The sequence below is a fragment of the Mesoplodon bidens genome, assembly GCF_964165515.1.
Source record: "Mesoplodon bidens genome assembly, chromosome: 10".
NCBI classification, from domain to species: Eukaryota; Metazoa; Chordata; class Mammalia; order Artiodactyla; family Ziphiidae; genus Mesoplodon; species Mesoplodon bidens.
The window spans coordinates 32,195,084-32,215,015 of record NC_138172.1 but is presented as its reverse complement, the minus strand read 5'-3'; the positions used below and the strand labels follow the sequence as shown (position 1 = coordinate 32,215,015).

Genomic DNA, 19,932 nt, shown 5'->3' with positions numbered 1-19,932 from the left:
ATCATTCCTTGCACACGTGTCACATGTTGGTTGAACGGGGTTTGGCCAGAAATATAAGACTACTACCCATACACATAAAAACAATGGATGCAATGATGTTTCACATCAAATATGTAGACTAGAGCCCACTGATTGGTGTTAACTGTCCAAGCCAAACATGCTAGCTGGCTGTAAAACTCTGGCAATATACTATGAGCACCTTTGAAATGAGGATCTGAGAGATGAACAGAGGTAAAACTTATACTTTTAAGGCATCCACAGCGCACCAACTATCTCCCTCCTTGTCTGAGAACTTCCAACCAGTGCCCCAAGAGAAATGTTTGTTATGTGAAACCTGCCACCATAACCACAGCAGATCAGAGCAGGGTTGGGCACTGGACACAAACAAGGCTAATCATATTTTGGAATAAATTGGGAATAGAGAACTGGAAACAGCCAATCAGTCTCTGCTAAAGCTGGAACTGCAAGAAGTAAAATTGAGAATCGAGAGGCAGACAGTTTCCTCCATATATACTGGGAAGTAAAAAATTCAGTCTATAAAGAGAAAGAAGCAAGCAGATGCCCAAGAGAAACAGGGATGAGAAACAGAGAAAAAGCATTTCTGAGTTTGTGGTGGCTTTTTAACTCCTGCTTCCAGTCACTTCTAAGATACAGCTGTATTCTTTTCCTTAACTTTGTAAGGTACCCCTGTATCTTTGTAATAAATTCCTCTCTTTGTGAAACCTAGATCAAGCAGCTTTCTATTACTTACAAGTCTTAACTAATTAAATGATTGAAGAGACTTAGAAGCCATAGAAATCCCATTAAAATTTTGGGCTTTCACAAAAAAAGATGCTTTAAAATACAAGGCATTATTGTAAAATTTATTAATATTAACCTTTCTGAAAGATGTATAATGGAAGAGTGAAAGTGTTTGCAGATTGGAACTATCTCTCGTCGTTCAACCTCAGTAAGCTCCAGTGTTTCTAAGAATTTCACAGCTACAAGTTCAAGAGCGTCTTCGGGCCATGGCTAAAAATAAGAAAAAGAAAAGCAAATAAAAGTTAAGATGATTAGTCACACTTCAGTTATATAAATTGTCTTCCTATGTGAGAAGAATTTGGGGTTGAGAAAATTAAAACCTTAATAGGGAAACTAGAATTAGGGGGACTAAGGGCACAATAAATCTATGAAAGATCTAATAAATATTTTATACAGTAAAATTAAAGATAACGCAATATAAAGGAACGGTAGATAATAATTTACATATCAAAGATATACTATACTGCTTCCCTAACTCTTCCACTTGGACATCTAGTAGGCACCCCAAATTTAGTAGGACAATGGCACAGGCTGCTTAGTTGCTCTCTTAATACCTATCAGCCCCCTTTCCTTAGAACTCCAATTTTATTCTAGATAGCAATATGCCCAGTTATAATACCACATTTCCTAGACTCCTTTGCAATTCAGAGTAAATAATGACATATAAGCAAGCTCTCTAGAGAATTACATAGAGCTGGCATAGGTCCTTTTTGCCCTACTTTCCATTATTCTACTTTGTTTCCGGAGCACAGATGTGAAAGTTGGAGATCTAGCAGCCACATTAGACCATATGATGACTCTGAAGATGGAAACCACACGCTAAGGATAGTAAAGAAGAACTTGGGGGGCTTCCCTAGTGGCACAGTGGTTGAGAGTCCACCTGCCGATGCAGGGGATGCGGGTTCGTGCCCCGGTCGGGGAGGATCCCACGTGCCTCAGAGCGGCTGGGCCCGTGGGCCGTGGCCGCTGGGCCTGCGCGTCCAGAGCCTGTGCTCCGTAGCGGGAGAGGCCGCAGCGGTGAGAGGCCCACGTATGGCAAAAAAAAAAAAAAAAAAAAAAAAAAGAACATGGGATTCTGATGACTTTCTTAAGTCACAAAAGTCCCAGTATGCTTACCTTCAATTTTTTTTCTATATGAGAGAGGAAAAGAAAAAAAAACCTGTGTTTAGTTTGGGTTTCTGTTACTAGCAGCCCATTATAATTCCTACCTGTTATAACATCCAAAGTTGAACATTTGATTTTCTTCCCCACAAATTCACTTTTCTTCCAGTATTCCCCATCTCAGTGAAATGGTTCCTTTGCTTTTCCTAGAATATACCAAGTGTGCGTCTGCCTCTGGGCCATTGGATTTGCCGTCCCGCTGACTAGAACCCTCCCCACCTAGACCTCCATGTGGTTCACTCTTTCACATCTCTGTGCAAATGCCAATTTACCAGGAAGGTCTTCCCAATGCACTCTTTCTAAAACAGCATTCCTTCCCTCTTTACTCTTTCCATTATCCTGAATTTTTTCTTAGCACTTACCAATATCTGACATATATATTTATTTGTTTTTGTCTGTCTCCCTGACTCACCACTAAAATGTAAAGTCCACAAAAGCAAGGACTTCTTCCTCACTGCTGGTATCTTCAGTGCCTAAAACAGCTCTTGTCAATAAATACTTGAAATATTTATTCAATGAAATAATTTATGTTAAATGAGTAATTAATCTCCATTTGCTCATTAGAGTATTTTCCAAACTTCATTTCATTTAGATTCAACAAGATGCTTATAATTTTTTTCTTTATAGTAGACAATATGCATTTTAAGATCAATTTTTTCAGTGTCTGGCCCTCTATCCTGGTAAAACTCAAACTTTTTTTTGCGGTACGTGGGCCTCTCACTGTCGTGGCCTCTCCCGTTGCGGAGCACAGGCTCCGGATGCACAGGCCCAGCGGCCATGGCTCACGGGCCCAGCCGCTCTGCTGCATGTGGGATCTTCCCGGACCGGGGCACGAACCCGTGTCCCCTGCATCGGCAGGCGGACTCTCAACCACTGTGCCACCAGGGAAGCCCAAGTCAAACTTTTTTGATCAAGCACCCTATTAGTAAAAAAAAGTTTTAAGCACACACTACCAGTGTACACATACTTATTAACAGATTATATGCATATGGTATTACCGTACTAATATATATATATTTAAACCTAAAAAGAGGCATCTAAAGATTATTAAGATAAATTAATTTTTGTAAAATGCCAAAATCAGTGTCATATGACTTTTCCAATCATGTAACTCTTTTTATACTGAGAAAGCTTCTCCCAAAAGCTCCCTGGCAGACTTTAAATCCAGATCCATTGGCAAGCAACGGGTCATGAACAGGCTCATGTGTAAAATGGTCAACAGTAAGACGAGTGAGAGCACCTATGCTGACTTAGACCGACCAGGAATGAATCCCCATTATACATGGCTACATGGATAGTGATTTCCCAAACAAAATCAGAATTCTGTCAGCAAAGATGGAGTGGGTAGAAAATGGCTGTTGATAGGTAACCACGCTATCATAAGCTAATATTGCAAGTCACGACACACCCTGGGGATAAGCTTTATTATTTAAACAGTTGATATAAATCCATATTCCAAATAGCCTTCTTAAATTTGTTTTTACCAATGTCTTACCAGATCTTGTTAAGTAGTCATTGTTTTTGCCTTATAATGTAGCTGACACAGAGCTTGAGCTAGCTCCTACTAGTTTATGACATTCTCTTACTGTCCACATACAACTGCATTATGTATCTTCAATTTTTAGTTCATTGCAGGAATCCCTCAGGGTACCTTGCATACCATCTATGACACATGGCCATTTGACGTACAAACTGAGTAAGGGTGTCAATGTTAATCCATATGAAATATTTCATACAAAAGCGAATATTCCAGTAAATCCTTCCCTTATCCTCTTAGTTGTTTTGGCACCTCTGGTGAGAGTACACCTTACTTTGGAGAACAGAGATCTATCCAAAAAGTCAATGACTTCCTGACTGTGTGACACAGTGGTTTACACTCACTTCCTGAGTTTAAAAGAGCCAAGCCCCAAACAATGCCATCAGCGCCCCTGACACAGGTTCTATAGCCCCAATGTTCCACTATAAACTCTCTATTCCTCTCTGTTATCCACTTAATCTCCCTTATCTATTTGCAACTCCTAGTTCCACCTTTTTAAAAATTTCCCCCAACAAGCATGAATCACATAGAACAGAACAGAAAGCCTCATGGTTATAAAATACATATCCAGAAGTAGTAGAATTGTATTTATAAGATTTCACAAAAGAAAAACTTTTGGTTGGACAGGCTTTGTTCATTTGTTTGTTTGGTTTTGGTTTGGGGCTACTTAATGGAAGCAATATTAAGATATAGTTTGCATAAAGCAAAACTGTTTCACACAGCTTTTATTGTTGTATAAACACTAAAACATCCACTAGCTGAAACATATTGCAATCCTCAAAAGGGCAGAATTAGTTTTTCAAACATGCAATTGATAAATAGGCAAGAGAGAATAAAACAAATTAGTATCAGAAATTTATCTTTAAAAGAAATTATCCAGGGTCAATCTATAGTCCACATTCTATTAGGCATAAAACAAACAAATAGAAGGCACCATGAGCTACCCTTCTCAAGAGCATAAATACTTAATGGTTTTACACAGGCAGTGACGATTTGCCTTGTTTAAATGAGGTGGTGGCCTGCATCATTTGCTGCTGGCATGACTGAAATTGCCACCAAGTTGGTCTTCCTGTTTCTTGTTTTGCCCCACTCCAAATCATCCACCATATAGCCTCCAAGTGTTTTGGGTTATTCCTAAAATATTGATTAGCTAAATATATGTTAATGCCCCCACAATGTCTTTGGGATAAAACCAAATTCCTAGGCACATTTACAAATTCCTTTATAGCCTGGCACCCACTTAAAGCTCCAATGTAACTTCTGCTGCCCTCATTGCCAGTCAGCCATACCAAACTATTTGCCCAAATGAGCCATGCTCCCCCCACTGTTCCACCTTTGCACGTACTAACATCTTGTGATAGTTAATTTTATGTGTCAACTTGCTATGGGCCAAAGGGTGTCCATATATTTGGTCAAACATTATTCTGGGTGTTTCTGTGAGTTGCAATTTTGGATGGGTTCAATATTTAAATGAACAGACTGAGTAAAGCAGGCTGCTCTCCCTAATGTGAGTGAGCCTCATCCAATCAGTTGAAGGCCTGAATAGAACAAAAAGGCTGATGCTCCCTCAGATAAGGGGGACTTCCTCCTGCCTGATGGCCTTCAAGCGGGAACATCAGTTCTTTCCTGCCTTTGGACTCAGATGGAAATATCATTTCTTCCTAGGTGTCAACCTTGCTGGCCTTCAGACTGGAACTACACCGTCAGCTCTTGTGGGTCTCCAGCTCGCCAGCTGCAAATCTTGGAACATGTCAGCCTCCAAAATCATGTGAGCCAATTCCTTATAGTAAATATATGTACAGATAGATAAAGATATCTCTATCTATATATCTTTACACATATACATGTGTGTGTATATATATATGTATACATAAAATACATTCTGCTGGTTCCTTATACACCCCCTCCTCTATGGAACGAATTCATTTTCATATTTCAGAGAGTGACTGTCTTAATAAGTACACCTTTCCCACACCAAGACTACGGCTCTTTTATATAATTGTTGACTGCTCATTTGCTGACTGCTTTTCTTGTCTTGCAGTCTAGAGTGTGAGCTCCTTTTGGGGATCATGTAGTCTTACCAGTCCCTGGTGCTGCCATTAGAGTAAGTGATCAAGAAACACTTGATGAATGTAAATTAATAGAAGTTGAGTAAGATTTCAGCAAAATTCCAAAAGATTTAGTTGTCCTTCACCCCCAGATTACAAACCTGAAACCAGTCAATGGTACAGCAATTGATGAGGGATGGGAACTGCCTCAAGCAATTTCGAAAGGCATCTCCAATGGGACTAAAGGCCACTACAACATGAAGATTATCTTTGCAGCGATTCACAAAGAAAGCAAACAGCGCTAAGGGACTGAATTCATCGTGTTTATTGCCAGCCTGAGCCACAGGATGAACACCCTAGGGAATACCAGAAAAAACCTCATAAATAAAAACAGGTATACTAATAATAAGATTAGTAGATATTGGAATATTAAGAATTTTTATTACTCCCCTTATAAATATCTTTAAATTTTTGTTTTTATATCAAAATAATGGTTTTGTTATAGCTTGCACTTAGAAGACTACTTTCAATTCTGTAATTCTATAATTTAAAAACAAATATCTGCCAAAAATTTAACTTATAAAAATACAAAAGTTCACCAAGATATATGTGTGGGACTATAATTCAACATTGTTTTTAGGAGGAAAAAATATAAACAACTAAAGTGTCCAGTTAAAAACATTATAGGGTCTTCCCTGGTGGTCCAGTGGTTAAGACTCCACACTCCCAATTCAGGGGGCCTGGGTTCAATCTCTGATCAGGGAACTAGAGCCTGCATGCCACAACTAAGATCCTGCGTGCCACAACTAAGACCCGGTGCAGCCAAATAAATAAATAAATATTTAAAAAATAATAAAAAATAAAAACATTATTAAACATCCATATATTGTAATTTTATACAACAGTTAAAAATAATGAGATGCATCAACATGTGCTATGGCAAGATCAGCAAGATAAAATAAATGCAAGAACAAACTGCAACAGTATGTATAATATGATCCTTTTTGTTAAATTAAAAAATATATAGGTACATATGTGTGAGCACATACATACTTTTTTATGGAAGCAATCACAAAGAACTATTAATAGTGGTTACTTTGGGTGAGAGGGACTTAAGGGAGAGTGAGAGAGAGGCCTTCATATTTTATCTTGGACATTCTTCTTGGTTTATATCTTTTTTTTTCCATTTTGGACATTCTTATGCTGTTTGAATTATCTAATTTTATTCTTATAATATTTGTATTTTTTGAAATGTTAATAGAGTTGTTTGGTAATGAGATTATAGGTCACATTTAATTTTCTTCCCTTGTATATCTCTATATGAGAAAGGCATCTTACATGTGGTTAGGCATAATGGCTCTAGAACCAGACTTCTTGAATTCAAATCCCCGCTTGCAGCTAGCTGATTACCTATGTGACCTGAAGGCAAGTTACTTAACCTCTCTGTACCTTAGTTTCCTCATCTGTAAAATGGGGAAAAGAGTACCTATATCAAAGGATTGTTGAGGAATCAAAAAGCCATTACATGTGAATACTTAAAATAGTTCTTTCCACATAGGTAAGTACCTTTCAGCTTTTTATATCCTACCTTTCTCCTTGTTCAAAGCAGAAAAGGTTTCATAGTCAATAAATTATCTTATAAATAGATATAAAATTTTTTCAATAGCAAATTTAGGGAGTGGTCACAATGATCATACAATTTCCAATGTTATAACAATGAATTTATTTCTAAAAGAATTCTCTACTATAGATATATGATACCTATATCTATGGGAAATGGCAAGTCAACTCTGTATATTCATTCTGACAGTAATTCTCAAATTACAACTATTATGATCAGTGTCAATCTATGAAATTATGTTCAGGTGGTCTATCTGCATTAACTCTGAGCTTACAGAGGTACATTCAGATAGAGAAAGGTAATAGATGGTTGTAACTGTAGAACAAGAGTTCATGAAAGGGCCAGGATGGTGATATAAATATAGGGGTTATTTACACAGAAATATTGGTTAATGTTTCTAGAGTAGAAGTAGGGAGTAATACACACACACACACACACACACACACACACACACACTTTGGGAGCACAACTGATTCTGGGGAGCAAGAAAAACACTAGTTACTGAAGGAATAATTAGGGAGATAGGAAACAAACTGAGTGAAATTTCATAGCAGTCAAGAGAAAGCAGAGTTTAAAAGAAGGAATGATGAATTATTTCAAAGATGAATCGCAATTTTAAAAGGGAACTGAGAAAATATCACTAAATGTGGTAAATAAGTCACTGCTACACTGAGAAAAATATTGCAATAATTTAATTCTGCAAGGAGTGCAAATGGAACAGTGGAAAAGGTAGTCAGGAAATAGAGGTTTCTAGAACTCAGAGGTTCTGAGTCTAGAACGCTGATGTTGACGTCAGAGAGATGTGTTGAGTCTATAAGAGGTGCCCTCTAGGCAGTACCAGGGCCAAGCTACAGAGGTCAGTTATAGGAAGTGAGGTTTACAGTAAAATGTTTGCCAGATGGATGAAATAAGCAAAGTGGTCTTCAAAGTGGGATGCAGGGTATGTAAAGAAATTAATATAACTTCTTTTACATTACCTTTTATATTTTTAAAAATTAGTATAAAGCAAGCAAAAACAGGAATGCATTTCGGTACCCCTGAGTTCTGACCATGACCATTTCCTTGTGGAAAAACTGATACGGTGTTCCTAGGGTGGAATATGAAGGAAAGAAGTTCTTAAGGCTACTGTTGGGTCATACCATAAAATAGTGAAGCAATGGAAAAGCTTTGTAGCAAAGTGATGAGAAGAAAAGATAAACAATAGCTACAGTGAGCAGAAAATCCTTGCAAAGCTTAGAAAATCCCACTCCCCAAGGTGTCCTATTCCTTGGGTAGGAGTGTGGGGGATGAATTTATCCTATAAATTAGGAGAATTATGATTCTTCAGCAGCCTTAGCCACAACCTGGATGCTACTTGGGATTTTTTTTTCCTTTCTTCTTCCCCATGCCAGGCCATGAACTGGTAATGTATCAGATTTACTGAGGGCTTTCTAAGTGCCTGACGTTCCATAAGTGCCTTACATTCCATAAGTGCCTTATTTCACTTGATCCTCAGAACTCACAACAACGCTATGTAGGAGGAACTATTTTGTGTATACAACAGTTTCATTCCATAGACAAGAAAAGCAGGGTGCTTGAACAACCAGGGTGAAACCATTTTACTCCACATGCTATCACTAGAGGCTGGAATGAAGCATCCTGGTATGAGTGAAAAAATCTGTGGGTAAAAGTAGTTATGGTACATGAAAGGGGAAATTACTAGCTGAAATCTTGTATGGGAAGATCTTAGAAATGGGGGTCAAAGGTCAGGACATCTGAAGTAGTGGGTGCTTCAAAAATGTATTTTTTTGTCAATTAAATCACAAAGCATGACTCTCAGATATATCAGAATTAATACAAGTAGTTTTGTTAAAATTTGAAAATTTTACTAACCAGTGGTAAACCATAAAAGCTAATCAAGTAGTGTTTTAAAGCTATATTTTCTCATATCACTGTAACCCTAAGATATGATTTTAAATCTCTAATCACTCATAAAACATGCTAAATAAGATCAAATGGATGAAACACAATGTCATCATTATGGAAAAAACAAATTAAAATTCTGTCTCATAACTATCGAAGCTATTTAAAATTCACCAGAAAAGTTTAAAATAATATACATTAAGTTTTCAATTACCAAAATCCTCCGCAAAAGATATATTTATCCTGAAGAGCAGAAAAGCTTCAAGACATGTTGGGAGCAGCACTCCCTAAAAAGCATTTACCTCCATCACTTCTTGTTTTTCATCTGCTGCAAAAATATTAGGTACTTCTCCAGTATTGAGCACACTGTCGATATCCTCTAGAAAAGCTTCCTCTTTAATCTGGGTGTCCGTGATTAGAAAGACTGTCTTCTGGCCCCTCATGCCCACTTTCCTTAATAGAACCTGAAAATAAAAATGTACTTATAACCAGAATCTGGTGGAAATCTGTTGGTTTTGCTTTCCTTTCTTTTGATAACATCTCAAATTTAGAGTAGTACCTCTTCCATTTTGGTGAGGCTGTCAATCTGGGCCTCCATTTCTCCCGCCCTTTTGGTGGGAGACTCCAACTGGCCAGTTTGCCAACCCCTTAGACATAGTCATTGATTCAGCATCTTACTTCAGGGACTGAGATGGATTTGAAAACAGAAAGAATCTCTGTCCATCTAAGATCAAAGATATAAAGACCAGTTCTCTACAGTAACTTTTAGGATGTAGAATTTTAGTATGTCAGGGTCAGAGGAAGTTTAGAAAGTCCAGTAATGTCTCTCTTATTTTTTTCCACTTTAGGTCATCTCTCTTCTGGGGCCTGAAGAGCCCTAGGCACATGAGGGTGAAGCCCCAAGTATGCACTCCACTTATTCTATTTGTTACTGGAACAGCAACACAGCTCCAAAGAAACTATTAAGATTTGACAACATTAATGACATCATCATCATCATTGAGGTTCATATTTAAGTCTACTGGAAAACATACATTTGCCTGAAATAAGGCCTCTCTGAACTAGAATAAAGGTAATATCAGCAGCAGCCATGGTAACAGCAGTGGATAAGACTTAAGTCATAAATCCTGCTCTGCTGTGCATACCTTCTCTCAACTTCAGTTTCCTCATCAGTAAAACACAGAGACAACCATACCTGCTGCATTGAACTGTCATACCTATAGAATGACAGCATGTATATAAAGCACTTAAAACAGTGCTCAGCACACACAGTAACTGCTCTAGGGATAATATTATTATCATCATCACCAGTGTATTTAGCACACAGCTATACAGGTTGGCTCTCTCTTTACAGATAAAATAATGCATTGTAACACATATATGTAGAATCTAAAAAAAAAAAATGGTTCTGAAGAACCTACGGGCAGGACAGGAATAAAGACACAGACCTACTAGAGAATGGACTTGAGGATATGGGGAGGGGGAAGGGTAAGCTGGGATGAAGTGAGAGAGTGGCATGGACATATATACATTACCAAATGTAAAACAGACAGCTAGTGGGAAGCAGCCACATAGCACAGGGAGATCAGCTCAGTGCTTTGTGATCACCTAGAGGGGTGGGATATGGAGGGTGGAAGGGAGATGCAAAAGGGAGGGCATATGGGGATATATGTATATGTATAGCTGATTCACTTTGTTATACAGCAGAAACTAACACACCACTGTAAAGCAATTATACTCTAATAAATATGTTTAAAAAATAATGCACTGATATTATTTTAGACACAAGATTTGCTCACAATTTTACCTTCAGGTCCTCTCTCCATTCATTCATACCATAGCTCTTAGAAATTTCTGGTTGGAAAATTTGCATTTTTGCCATGGATGTAGCCAGACGAGTTAAGGATTGACGACCACTTCCTGCAAGTCCAACAAGCAAAGCATTTCCACCAGACTGCTTTAGAATTCGACATATTCGTGATAAATGTTCCAATACATACCTATGAAATATCGATATTATTATACTTGAAAATATGAATATAAATGTATATTTACACATAAGTATCATTTTGCTTTCCTAGAAGAATGGACCTTGCTGCCCCATATATTACTATCCCAATTTTAAAGAGGTAATCATCAAAAAGCATGATTTTTCAAATGCAGTTGCAATTGGATCATTTGATGTAAAGGAAAACTATTTGAGGTACAAATTCAGGAAATGTACTATACAAATTATAAAAATAAAATGAAACTGTAATCATTTATACTGGGAGCATATTATTGCTTTTATTAAAAACATTTCTTTGGGAATTCCCTGGTGGTCCAGTGGTTAGGACTCTGGGCTTTCACTGCCAAGGGCCCAGGTTCGATCCCTGGTTGGGGAACTAAGATCCCACAAGCCACACAGGTCGGCCAATAACAAAACAGAACAAAAAAAACCCCCAAATTTATTCAATCTTTTAATACTAGGATTTCTATGCAAGAAATAGAAAATCAGTTATATACAAAATAGTAAATTCAGGAAACGTAGCCTCACTAGTAATTAGGGGAATTAAAACTAAAGTCACAAAGTAGGCATAGAGGGAACTTACCTCAACATAATAAAGGCCATATATGACAAACCCACAGCCAACATTGTTCTCAATGGTGAAACACTGAAACCATTTCCTCTAAGATCAGGAACAAGACAAGGTTGCCCACTCTCACCACTATTACTCAACATAGTTTTGGAAGTTTTAGCCACAGCAATCAGAGAAAAAAAGAAATAAAAGGAATCCAAATTGGAAAAGAAGAAGTAAAGCCGTCACTATTTGCAGATGACATGATACTATACATAGAGAATCCTAAAGATGCTACCAAAAAACTACTAGAGCTAATCAATGAGTTTGGTAAAGTAGCAGGATACAAAATTAATGCACAGAAATCTCTTGCATTCCTATACACTAATGATGAAAAATCTGAAAGTGAAATTAAGAAAACACTCCCATTTACCATTGCAACAAAAAGAATAGAACATCTACAATAAACCTACCTAAGGAGACAAAAGACCTGTATACAGAAAATTATAAGACACTGATGAAAGAAATTAAAGATGATACAAATAGATGGAGAGATATACCATGTTCTTGGATTGGAAGAATCAACATTGTGAAAATGACTATACTACCCAAAGCAATCTACAGATTCAATGCAATCCCTATCAAACTACCACTGACACTTTTCACAGAACTAGAACAAAAAATTTCACAATTTGCATGGAAACACAAAAGACCCCGAATAGCCAAAGCAATCTTGAGAAAGAAAAATGGAGCTGGAGGAATCAGGCTCCTGGACTTCAGACTATACTACAAAGCTACAGTAATCAAGACAGTATGGTACTGGCACAAAAACGGAAATATAGATCAATGGAACAGGATAGAAAGCCCAGAGATAAACCCACGCATGTATGGTCACCTTATCTTTGATAAAGGAGGCAAGAATATACGGTGGAGAAAAGACAGCCTCTTCAATAAATGGTGCTGGGAAAACTGGACAGCTACATGTAAAAGAATGAAATTAGAACATTCCCTAACACCATATACAAAAATAAACTCAAATGGATTAAGGACCTAAATGTAAGGCCAGACACTATCAAACTCTTAGAGGAAAACATAGGTAGAACATTCTATGACATAAATCACAGCAAGATCCTTTTTGACCCACCTCCTAGAGAAATGGAAATAAAAACAAAAATAAACAAATGGGACCTAATGAAACTTCAAAGCTTTTGCACAGCAAAGGAAACCATAAACAAGACGAAAAGACAACACTCAGAATGGGAGAAAATATTTGCAAATGAAGCAACTGACAAAGGATTAATCTCCAAAATTTACAAGGAGCTCATGCAGCTCAATATCAAAAAAACAAATGACCCAGTCCAAAAATGGGCAGAAGACCTAAATAGACATTTCTCCAAAGAAGATATACAGATTGCCAACAAACACATGAAAGAATGCTCAACATCATTAATCATTAGAGAAATGCAAATCAAAACTACAAGGAGATATCATCTCACATTGGTCAGAATGGCCATCATCAAAAAATCTACAAACAATAAATGCTGGAGAGGGTGTTGAGAAAAGGGAACCCTCTTGCACTGTTGGTGGGAATGTAAATTGATACAGCCACTATGGAGAACAGTATGGAGGTTCCTTCAAAAACTCAAAATAGAACTACCATATGACCCAGTAATCCCACTACTGGGCATATACCCTGAGAAAACCATAATTCAAGAAGTGTCATGTACTACAACGTTCATTGCAGCTCTATTTACAATAGCAAGGATATAGAAGCAACCTAAGTGTCCATCAACAGATGAATGGATAAAGAAGATGTGGCACATATATACAGTGGAATATTACGCAGCCATAAAAAGAAACAAAATTGAGTTATTTGTAGTGAGGTGGAGGGACCTAGAGTCTGTCATACAGAGTGAAGTAAGTCAGAAAGAGAGAAACAAATACCATATGCTAACACATATATGTGGAATCTAAAAAACAAACAAAAAAAAGGTCATGAAGAACCTAGCGGCAAGACGGGAATAAAGACGCAGACCTACTAGAGAATGGACTTGAGGATATGGGGAGGGGAAAGGGTAAGATGGGACAAAGTGAGAGAGTGGCATGGACACATATACACTACCAAATGTAAAATAGATAGCTAGTGAGAAGCAGCCGCATAGCACAGGGAGATTAGCTCGGTGCTTTGTGACCACCTATAGGGGTGGGATAGGGAGGGTGGGAGGGAGGGAGACGCAAGAGGGAAGAGATATGGGGATATAAACTGATCCACTTTGTTATAAAGCAGAAACTAACACATCATTGTAAAGCAGTTATAGTCCAATAAAGATGTTAAAAAAAACCCAAAAAACTAAAGTCACAGTCAGAAAGCATTCCACTCTCCTTCGATTGACAAAACTTACCAAGTCTGGCAATCCTAAGTGTTGTGAAGGGTTAGAAACAATGGAAGCTCTTAAAAACAATAATTATTTTTGAAGATACTTTGGCAAAACTCAGTAAAGTAGAAGATGCTTACATACCATGACACAATAATTCCATTTCTAAGAATATGGCCTAGAGAAGTTCTTACACATGTAACTAAGGAGACATGAATGTTCAAACTTTTTTTTAATTACATAAACTAGAAATTACCTAGAAGTCTATCTCAGAAGAATGACTACATTCTGTTAAAATTATACAATGTGGTGCAATACAGTAGTAAAAATTCATCTTCTGTGAATTTCACAAACAATCTAGAATAAACCAACTTGCAGAGGAATGTGCACAGTATGTGACATGCAAAATAAGACTGTATATGTGTTTAGGAACACACACATGTAGTAAAAGGCCAAAGAAACACATGAGTTTCTTTTTACCCCTGTAAGGTACAATAGGGATGCAGTGAGGGAAGGCTGATTACACAAGGGACTTCAAATAAATTGCTAGTATTTATGCCTTTTTAATCAAAGTATATTTGATTTACAGTATTGTGTTTAGTATTTTATGTCTCAAGCTGGGTGATGGGTACAAGGTTGTTCATTATAGTTTTATATCTTTTTGTACATTTAAATATTTCACAATAAAATTTTATAATTTTATAAAATTATAATTTAATTTAATATAATTAATATAATATAATTTTAACCATCAATACCAAATATAGGTACCTAAAAATGACAAGATTCATTCTTGTTTTCTGAGTTTGATTATACTCATCTAAGCACTGCTCCACAATGTCACTAAAATCATGAACATTTGGAATTTCAATATAAACTCTGTCATCTCCTTCAAGGTCAGGATTCATATAGTCACCAAACATGAGATTTCTTAAGTCCTCTTCAGTTACCTATAAAATGGAAATCAACAAATTATATTAGAACTTAAAATTTTTTCTAAAATAATTTTAAAACAAAAATTTTTCTGAAATAAATTTAAGAAACTTTAAAATTTTTTTCTAAAATAAATTTAAGAAAATGTTACACAAAATTTTGTTTTATCTATGTTATGGGATGATTATCAATTAGATAATTCTTTTAAATATTAGGATAGTAAATAATATACTTGTAAAATTAACACCTGAAATTATATTATATCCTTAGGAAGTAAAAAGAAAACATTTTTTTCTATCATATAAGTTTTTTGCCCCCAGGGGCAGGAAAAGTCATTCTGAGCAACTCCCATTTTGTGAGTCATTACTAAGGGATGGTCACCATGTTAAGCACCTTATATCTGTTATATCATTCAATCCCTATCATATAACTTCTATGTTATACACATAATTCCTCTGAAAGCAAATCTTCTCAAAATAAATACTTATCTATGAGGAAAGTTAAAAGAATATGATCATTAAGAAATAATAGTTTGTTATAAAGCAGAAACTAACACAGCATTGTAAAGCAGTTATACTCCAATAAAGATGTTTAAAAAAAAGTAATAGTATTCTTTCAAAGATAAATTGATTGTAATAATTCATGCTATTGGATTGTTTTAACTTAATATATTTTTAATCACTAAATATACTCACTGGTGCATTCCCTTTTCTTAAATGTGAAAAGATACTATCAAATGATTCTTTAAAATGGTCTCTTATAACATTTTTTGTTAAAGTGAACAGCCAGAATCGGTCATTATCATTAATGAGACGATCATAAAACACTCGGAGAACCTCATGCACAAACAGACGGATCATAGTGTGCTTGCTCTGCACGGCATCTCTTTCAATGAGCAAGCAGCCCCGGATGACACGTGAAAAATCCCGCAAGTTGAAAGTGTAATGAGATTTTGTGGGAGTGGGCAAAAGATTTTCCATGGATTGTTTATATATCTGAACATGAAAAAAGCAACAAAGCAAAAATAAAATGCTTATAATCAGCAAAGTCAATAATACAAAGCCAACAACAATGTAATATACTATAAAAGACAGTATATTATATAAAATATTTTATTTATCCTATCAGATCATATTGACTTGGAAAATTGTATAGTATTGAGTCTAATATAGCATATATCTATTTCTTTTGGTTTATAGCACTCAACCAGGCATTACAAAGTTGAGGGAACTTAATATTATCTGATTCCATCCAAGCTCAAGAAGTGACAAAGCTTTTATTTCCCAGTAATTATGGTTGTTACATTTAAAGGCGAATGACCTGGGATTAAATAGTTAACAAAAACTTTAATAGAAAGTGAAATCAGATAACTCATTCGAAATGAAGAGGATGATGAAACAATTTTCTTTGACCACCACTGACTCCAAAATAAATCAGCGTGTTCTCTCCCTTCCCTTCTCTCTCGTTTTCTCTCTCCCCTCTCCTCCTCCTATCTTAATTGGCTATAATATCAAAATGAAGTATATTTTTACTACATGCTGAATTCACCAAATGAAGTTTAACATCCTCTTTAAGAAAGGTAAATTAAATCTTTTATAATATAGGCTGAAAAAAATCCAAATGAAATTATTTTTTATTTATATATGTTCTCTAATTCATCTCCCCTAATCTCCATACACGGTAGGTCTACAATACATCAAAGACAGAAAAAAAAGAGGATCCTTTCTGTATCCTCTTTTGCCTAACCAACTCCCCTCTCTTTCCAGGAGATGCCTGAAATATAACTACCATATTTTATAAATAGAAGAACTTTTCTGTATAAGTACAGAAATTATAATGTACTATCTCTTTGCTCATAGTTTCTCTATTTTAACAACCCAATTTTTCACCAGAACAGGGGCAAAAGAACTTTAGAAAGATACCATGCTCTTGGAAACTGATGGAATGATTCTATGGAGCTTTTTGCTTCTGGTTGCAGTGATGCCAAAGTGAACCCCACTGTATCAAGGCTCCAGAAAGCTTAGTTCAGTGAGATTATCACTAAATTACCTTAAATACATTTTTTTCCCCTTTTACCATCAGCGATGAGGCTGGCTCTGGCCTCTGAGCAGAAGCAGGTAACACACCCTGGATAAGTTAAGGGCTGTTCTTTGGCTATATGGGCAGTCTTGTTTTCTAGTCCCACCCTTGTATTCTCTTATTTTTTTTTTCACTGCTACTCCTAAGTTATGTGGTCTAGCAAAAATAATGTATTCATAAGCTTCTTAAGTTTCTTTCTTTTTTTTTTCTGACACAACATGAGGAATGGGAGGGAAGAGAGAGAAGGGAAAATTAGTAAATACTAGAGTAGGAACCCAACAATTAGGGAAAAACCCACAATGTGGCAGATATTGGTTCTGGATGATTTCCTTATAATAACCTTGTGAAATAGGTATTATCTCCCATTTTAGTGATTAAAAAAGTAAGTTTCTGGAAGGTCAAGTTACTTGTTGAAGGCCAGATGGCTAGGAAACAGCAGTCAAGACTCAAACCCAGTTAGATTCCCCAATTTCAAAGCCTATGATCTTCCTGTCCTCAAGCCTTCCTAACAGCTTCTCTGACACTGAAGACTAAAGCGGCTAAGGGGAAAAAGAAGTTAAAAAAAAAAAAAAGGAAGGATTAAATAAGGATATATGTAGTACTAAAACACCCTATTGCATTCTTTGCTCACCTCCATAGTCCCATTGACAATTTGGTTCCCAACTAAAAAGTACTCAGGAGGAAATTCTCGAGTCCTAAGGTAGAATGCTACAATTGATGAGAAGATTCGGACCATAGTTTCATCACTGAAAGTATTAATAGTGCAGATGTTGAAATGTCTAATAAAACGGGGAGTGACTGGATTTCTTCCACCACCTGGAGGGCCCATGGCAGCAATCAGTTCTATGTCAACCAACGTGATTTTACTTGTGTCCTTAAGGTCATACCTTGAAAGCACATAAAAATTCCAAAACAATCAGTTATAAAGCCAACAAGATAGATTGAAAAGTAGATCTCCTTAGAAAATTAATCTGATTTTAGCTTCTTTAAATTGAAGATTAGATAATGCTTGGAGTAAGAGAGAAGTTTTTTTTTTTAAGGATTCCTATAATTTTTCTTTTTTTTAAATTGAGGTATAACTGACATAACATTATATTAGTGTCCATGTACACCGTAATGATTTGATATTTGTCCAAATTGTAAAATGATCACCACAATAAGTCCAGTTAACATTTGTCACCATACATAGTTACAAAATTTTTTTTCTTGTGATAACTTTCAGGATTCACCCTCCTAGCTACTTTCAAATATGCGATACAGTATTATTAACTATAGTCACCATGATGTACATTACAGCCCCGACTTACTCATTTTATAACTGGTAATTTGTACCTTTCGACCCTCTTCACCTATTTTGCTCCCCCTATCCCCCGCCTCAGGCAACCACCAATCTGCAGAGAAAACTTGTTTTAAAGCAGCAGTCTATTTCTCCTTTCAGTGACACTGATTCTGTTGCCCAGATTCTGGGTATCTAGAAGGTCCCTTCCTCTTGCTCTTGCCTTTCTTTTTTCCAGTTCTTTCCAATTTGACTCTCCTTTGCCTCTTCACACTCCAAATCCAGAAGCATGGATGAGAGATCTTTTTTGTGGATGGTTACAGGTAAATGACAATATGTCCCACTTTGCCTAGGACAATTGTTTGTGCCCATCCTGTAGTAACTATTAACACTCCCCTTTTTCTCTCAGAAATGTCCTGATTTGAACAATAAACTATATACTTATTCTACTTACAGCTAAGTCTTGATTTCTTTTTCTCATCTCAAATCTTATCTTCAGAGCACAAAAGGGTGTATAAATAGAACCTATACACAATTTTGTTATATAAAAAGAGACCCATTAGGGAATAACAAAGCTTCAAAGAAGTTTTAATCAGAAAGGGGTACACAAATGACTCAGTTTAGCTGGAAGCACTCAGAGTGAAAAGTTGCTTATTTCCAACAGGTCATAAAGTCCTTTAATATTGACGTTCTTGCAAAAAAGGGGGGTGGTTATGGGAGAAATCTATACAGCCAGTTCTTAGTCTAAAAGTACCATAGAAAGTATGAAAATATGACTTGATTTTTGGCAACAACTCTAGTAACTGTCAATAAGGGACTGGTTAAGTAAATTATAGCAAGATCCACAAAACTAAACAGTATTAAAATGCAACAAAATGAATGAGATAGACAAATAATACAGATAGGTGAATGAGACAGACAAATAATATCGATAAATATTTAAGTGCAAATAAGTTGCAAAAACATTATATGTAATATGGGTCTTTTTTTAATAAAAATATATTTATATAGAAAAAGAACTTGGAAGAATAGGGAATACACTATTAACAGTGGTTATCTCCTGGAGGCAGGATTCCAAGGGCATGCAATAACAACAACAAAAATATAATCCCAAAATATGACTTAGCTTCACAATTAGGTTACCCTTGCCTTGAGATAAAAATCATGGCATATTAGGGATTAGGAAAGTATTTTAACAGGAGGAAATGAAGAATTATTAATCCGAACTAAAAGGTACAATGTCTTATTTGTTGGAAACTAACCATGTCATCATAAAATAGGGTGGGAGGAATGGAAGAGTTATCTACGAAATTGCTGTCAAAATCAAGCCATCCCAAGGATACAGTAGTCCCAAATAGTTATAGATAATATAAAGAATTTTAAAATGGCAGAAACATAGGGTGCTGGTTACGGTTACTTAGGTTGGAGACTACCCACAAATTCTCAGTGCTGGGTGATGGTAAAAGATGTAATTTGTAAATTATATTTAATAATTGAAAGTAGTAGATAAAAAGGACAAGAATTAATACATTATTGAATAAATATATTTCCAATACTGGATTATTCTTCCATGGTATAAAAAGTTATAGAAAAGTCTTCCAAAATTTTCTTTATAGGAAAATCTGGGCAACCATTTTCTTC

The 19,932-nt window shown here is 36.1% G+C and overlaps 1 protein-coding gene across 2 annotated transcripts in view; it reads right to left on the bottom strand.

The window, feature by feature from the left end:
- DNAH12 (dynein axonemal heavy chain 12) overlaps positions 1-19,932 on the bottom strand; it is a 213,395-nt gene that overhangs the window by 62,832 nt on the left and 130,631 nt on the right. For both annotated transcript variants that reach the window (XM_081247432.1, XM_081247431.1), the window contains 7 exons: positions 17,647-17,902; positions 15,632-15,931; positions 14,775-14,953; positions 10,878-11,070; positions 9,373-9,534; positions 5,709-5,903; positions 878-1,011 (listed from right to left, as the gene is read on the bottom strand). In XM_081247432.1, the coding sequence (XP_081103558.1) occupies positions 878-1,011; positions 5,709-5,903; positions 9,373-9,534; positions 10,878-11,070; positions 14,775-14,953; positions 15,632-15,931; positions 17,647-17,902 (1,419 nt within the window). The remainder of the gene's footprint in view (positions 1-877; positions 1,012-5,708; positions 5,904-9,372; positions 9,535-10,877; positions 11,071-14,774; positions 14,954-15,631; positions 15,932-17,646; positions 17,903-19,932) is intronic.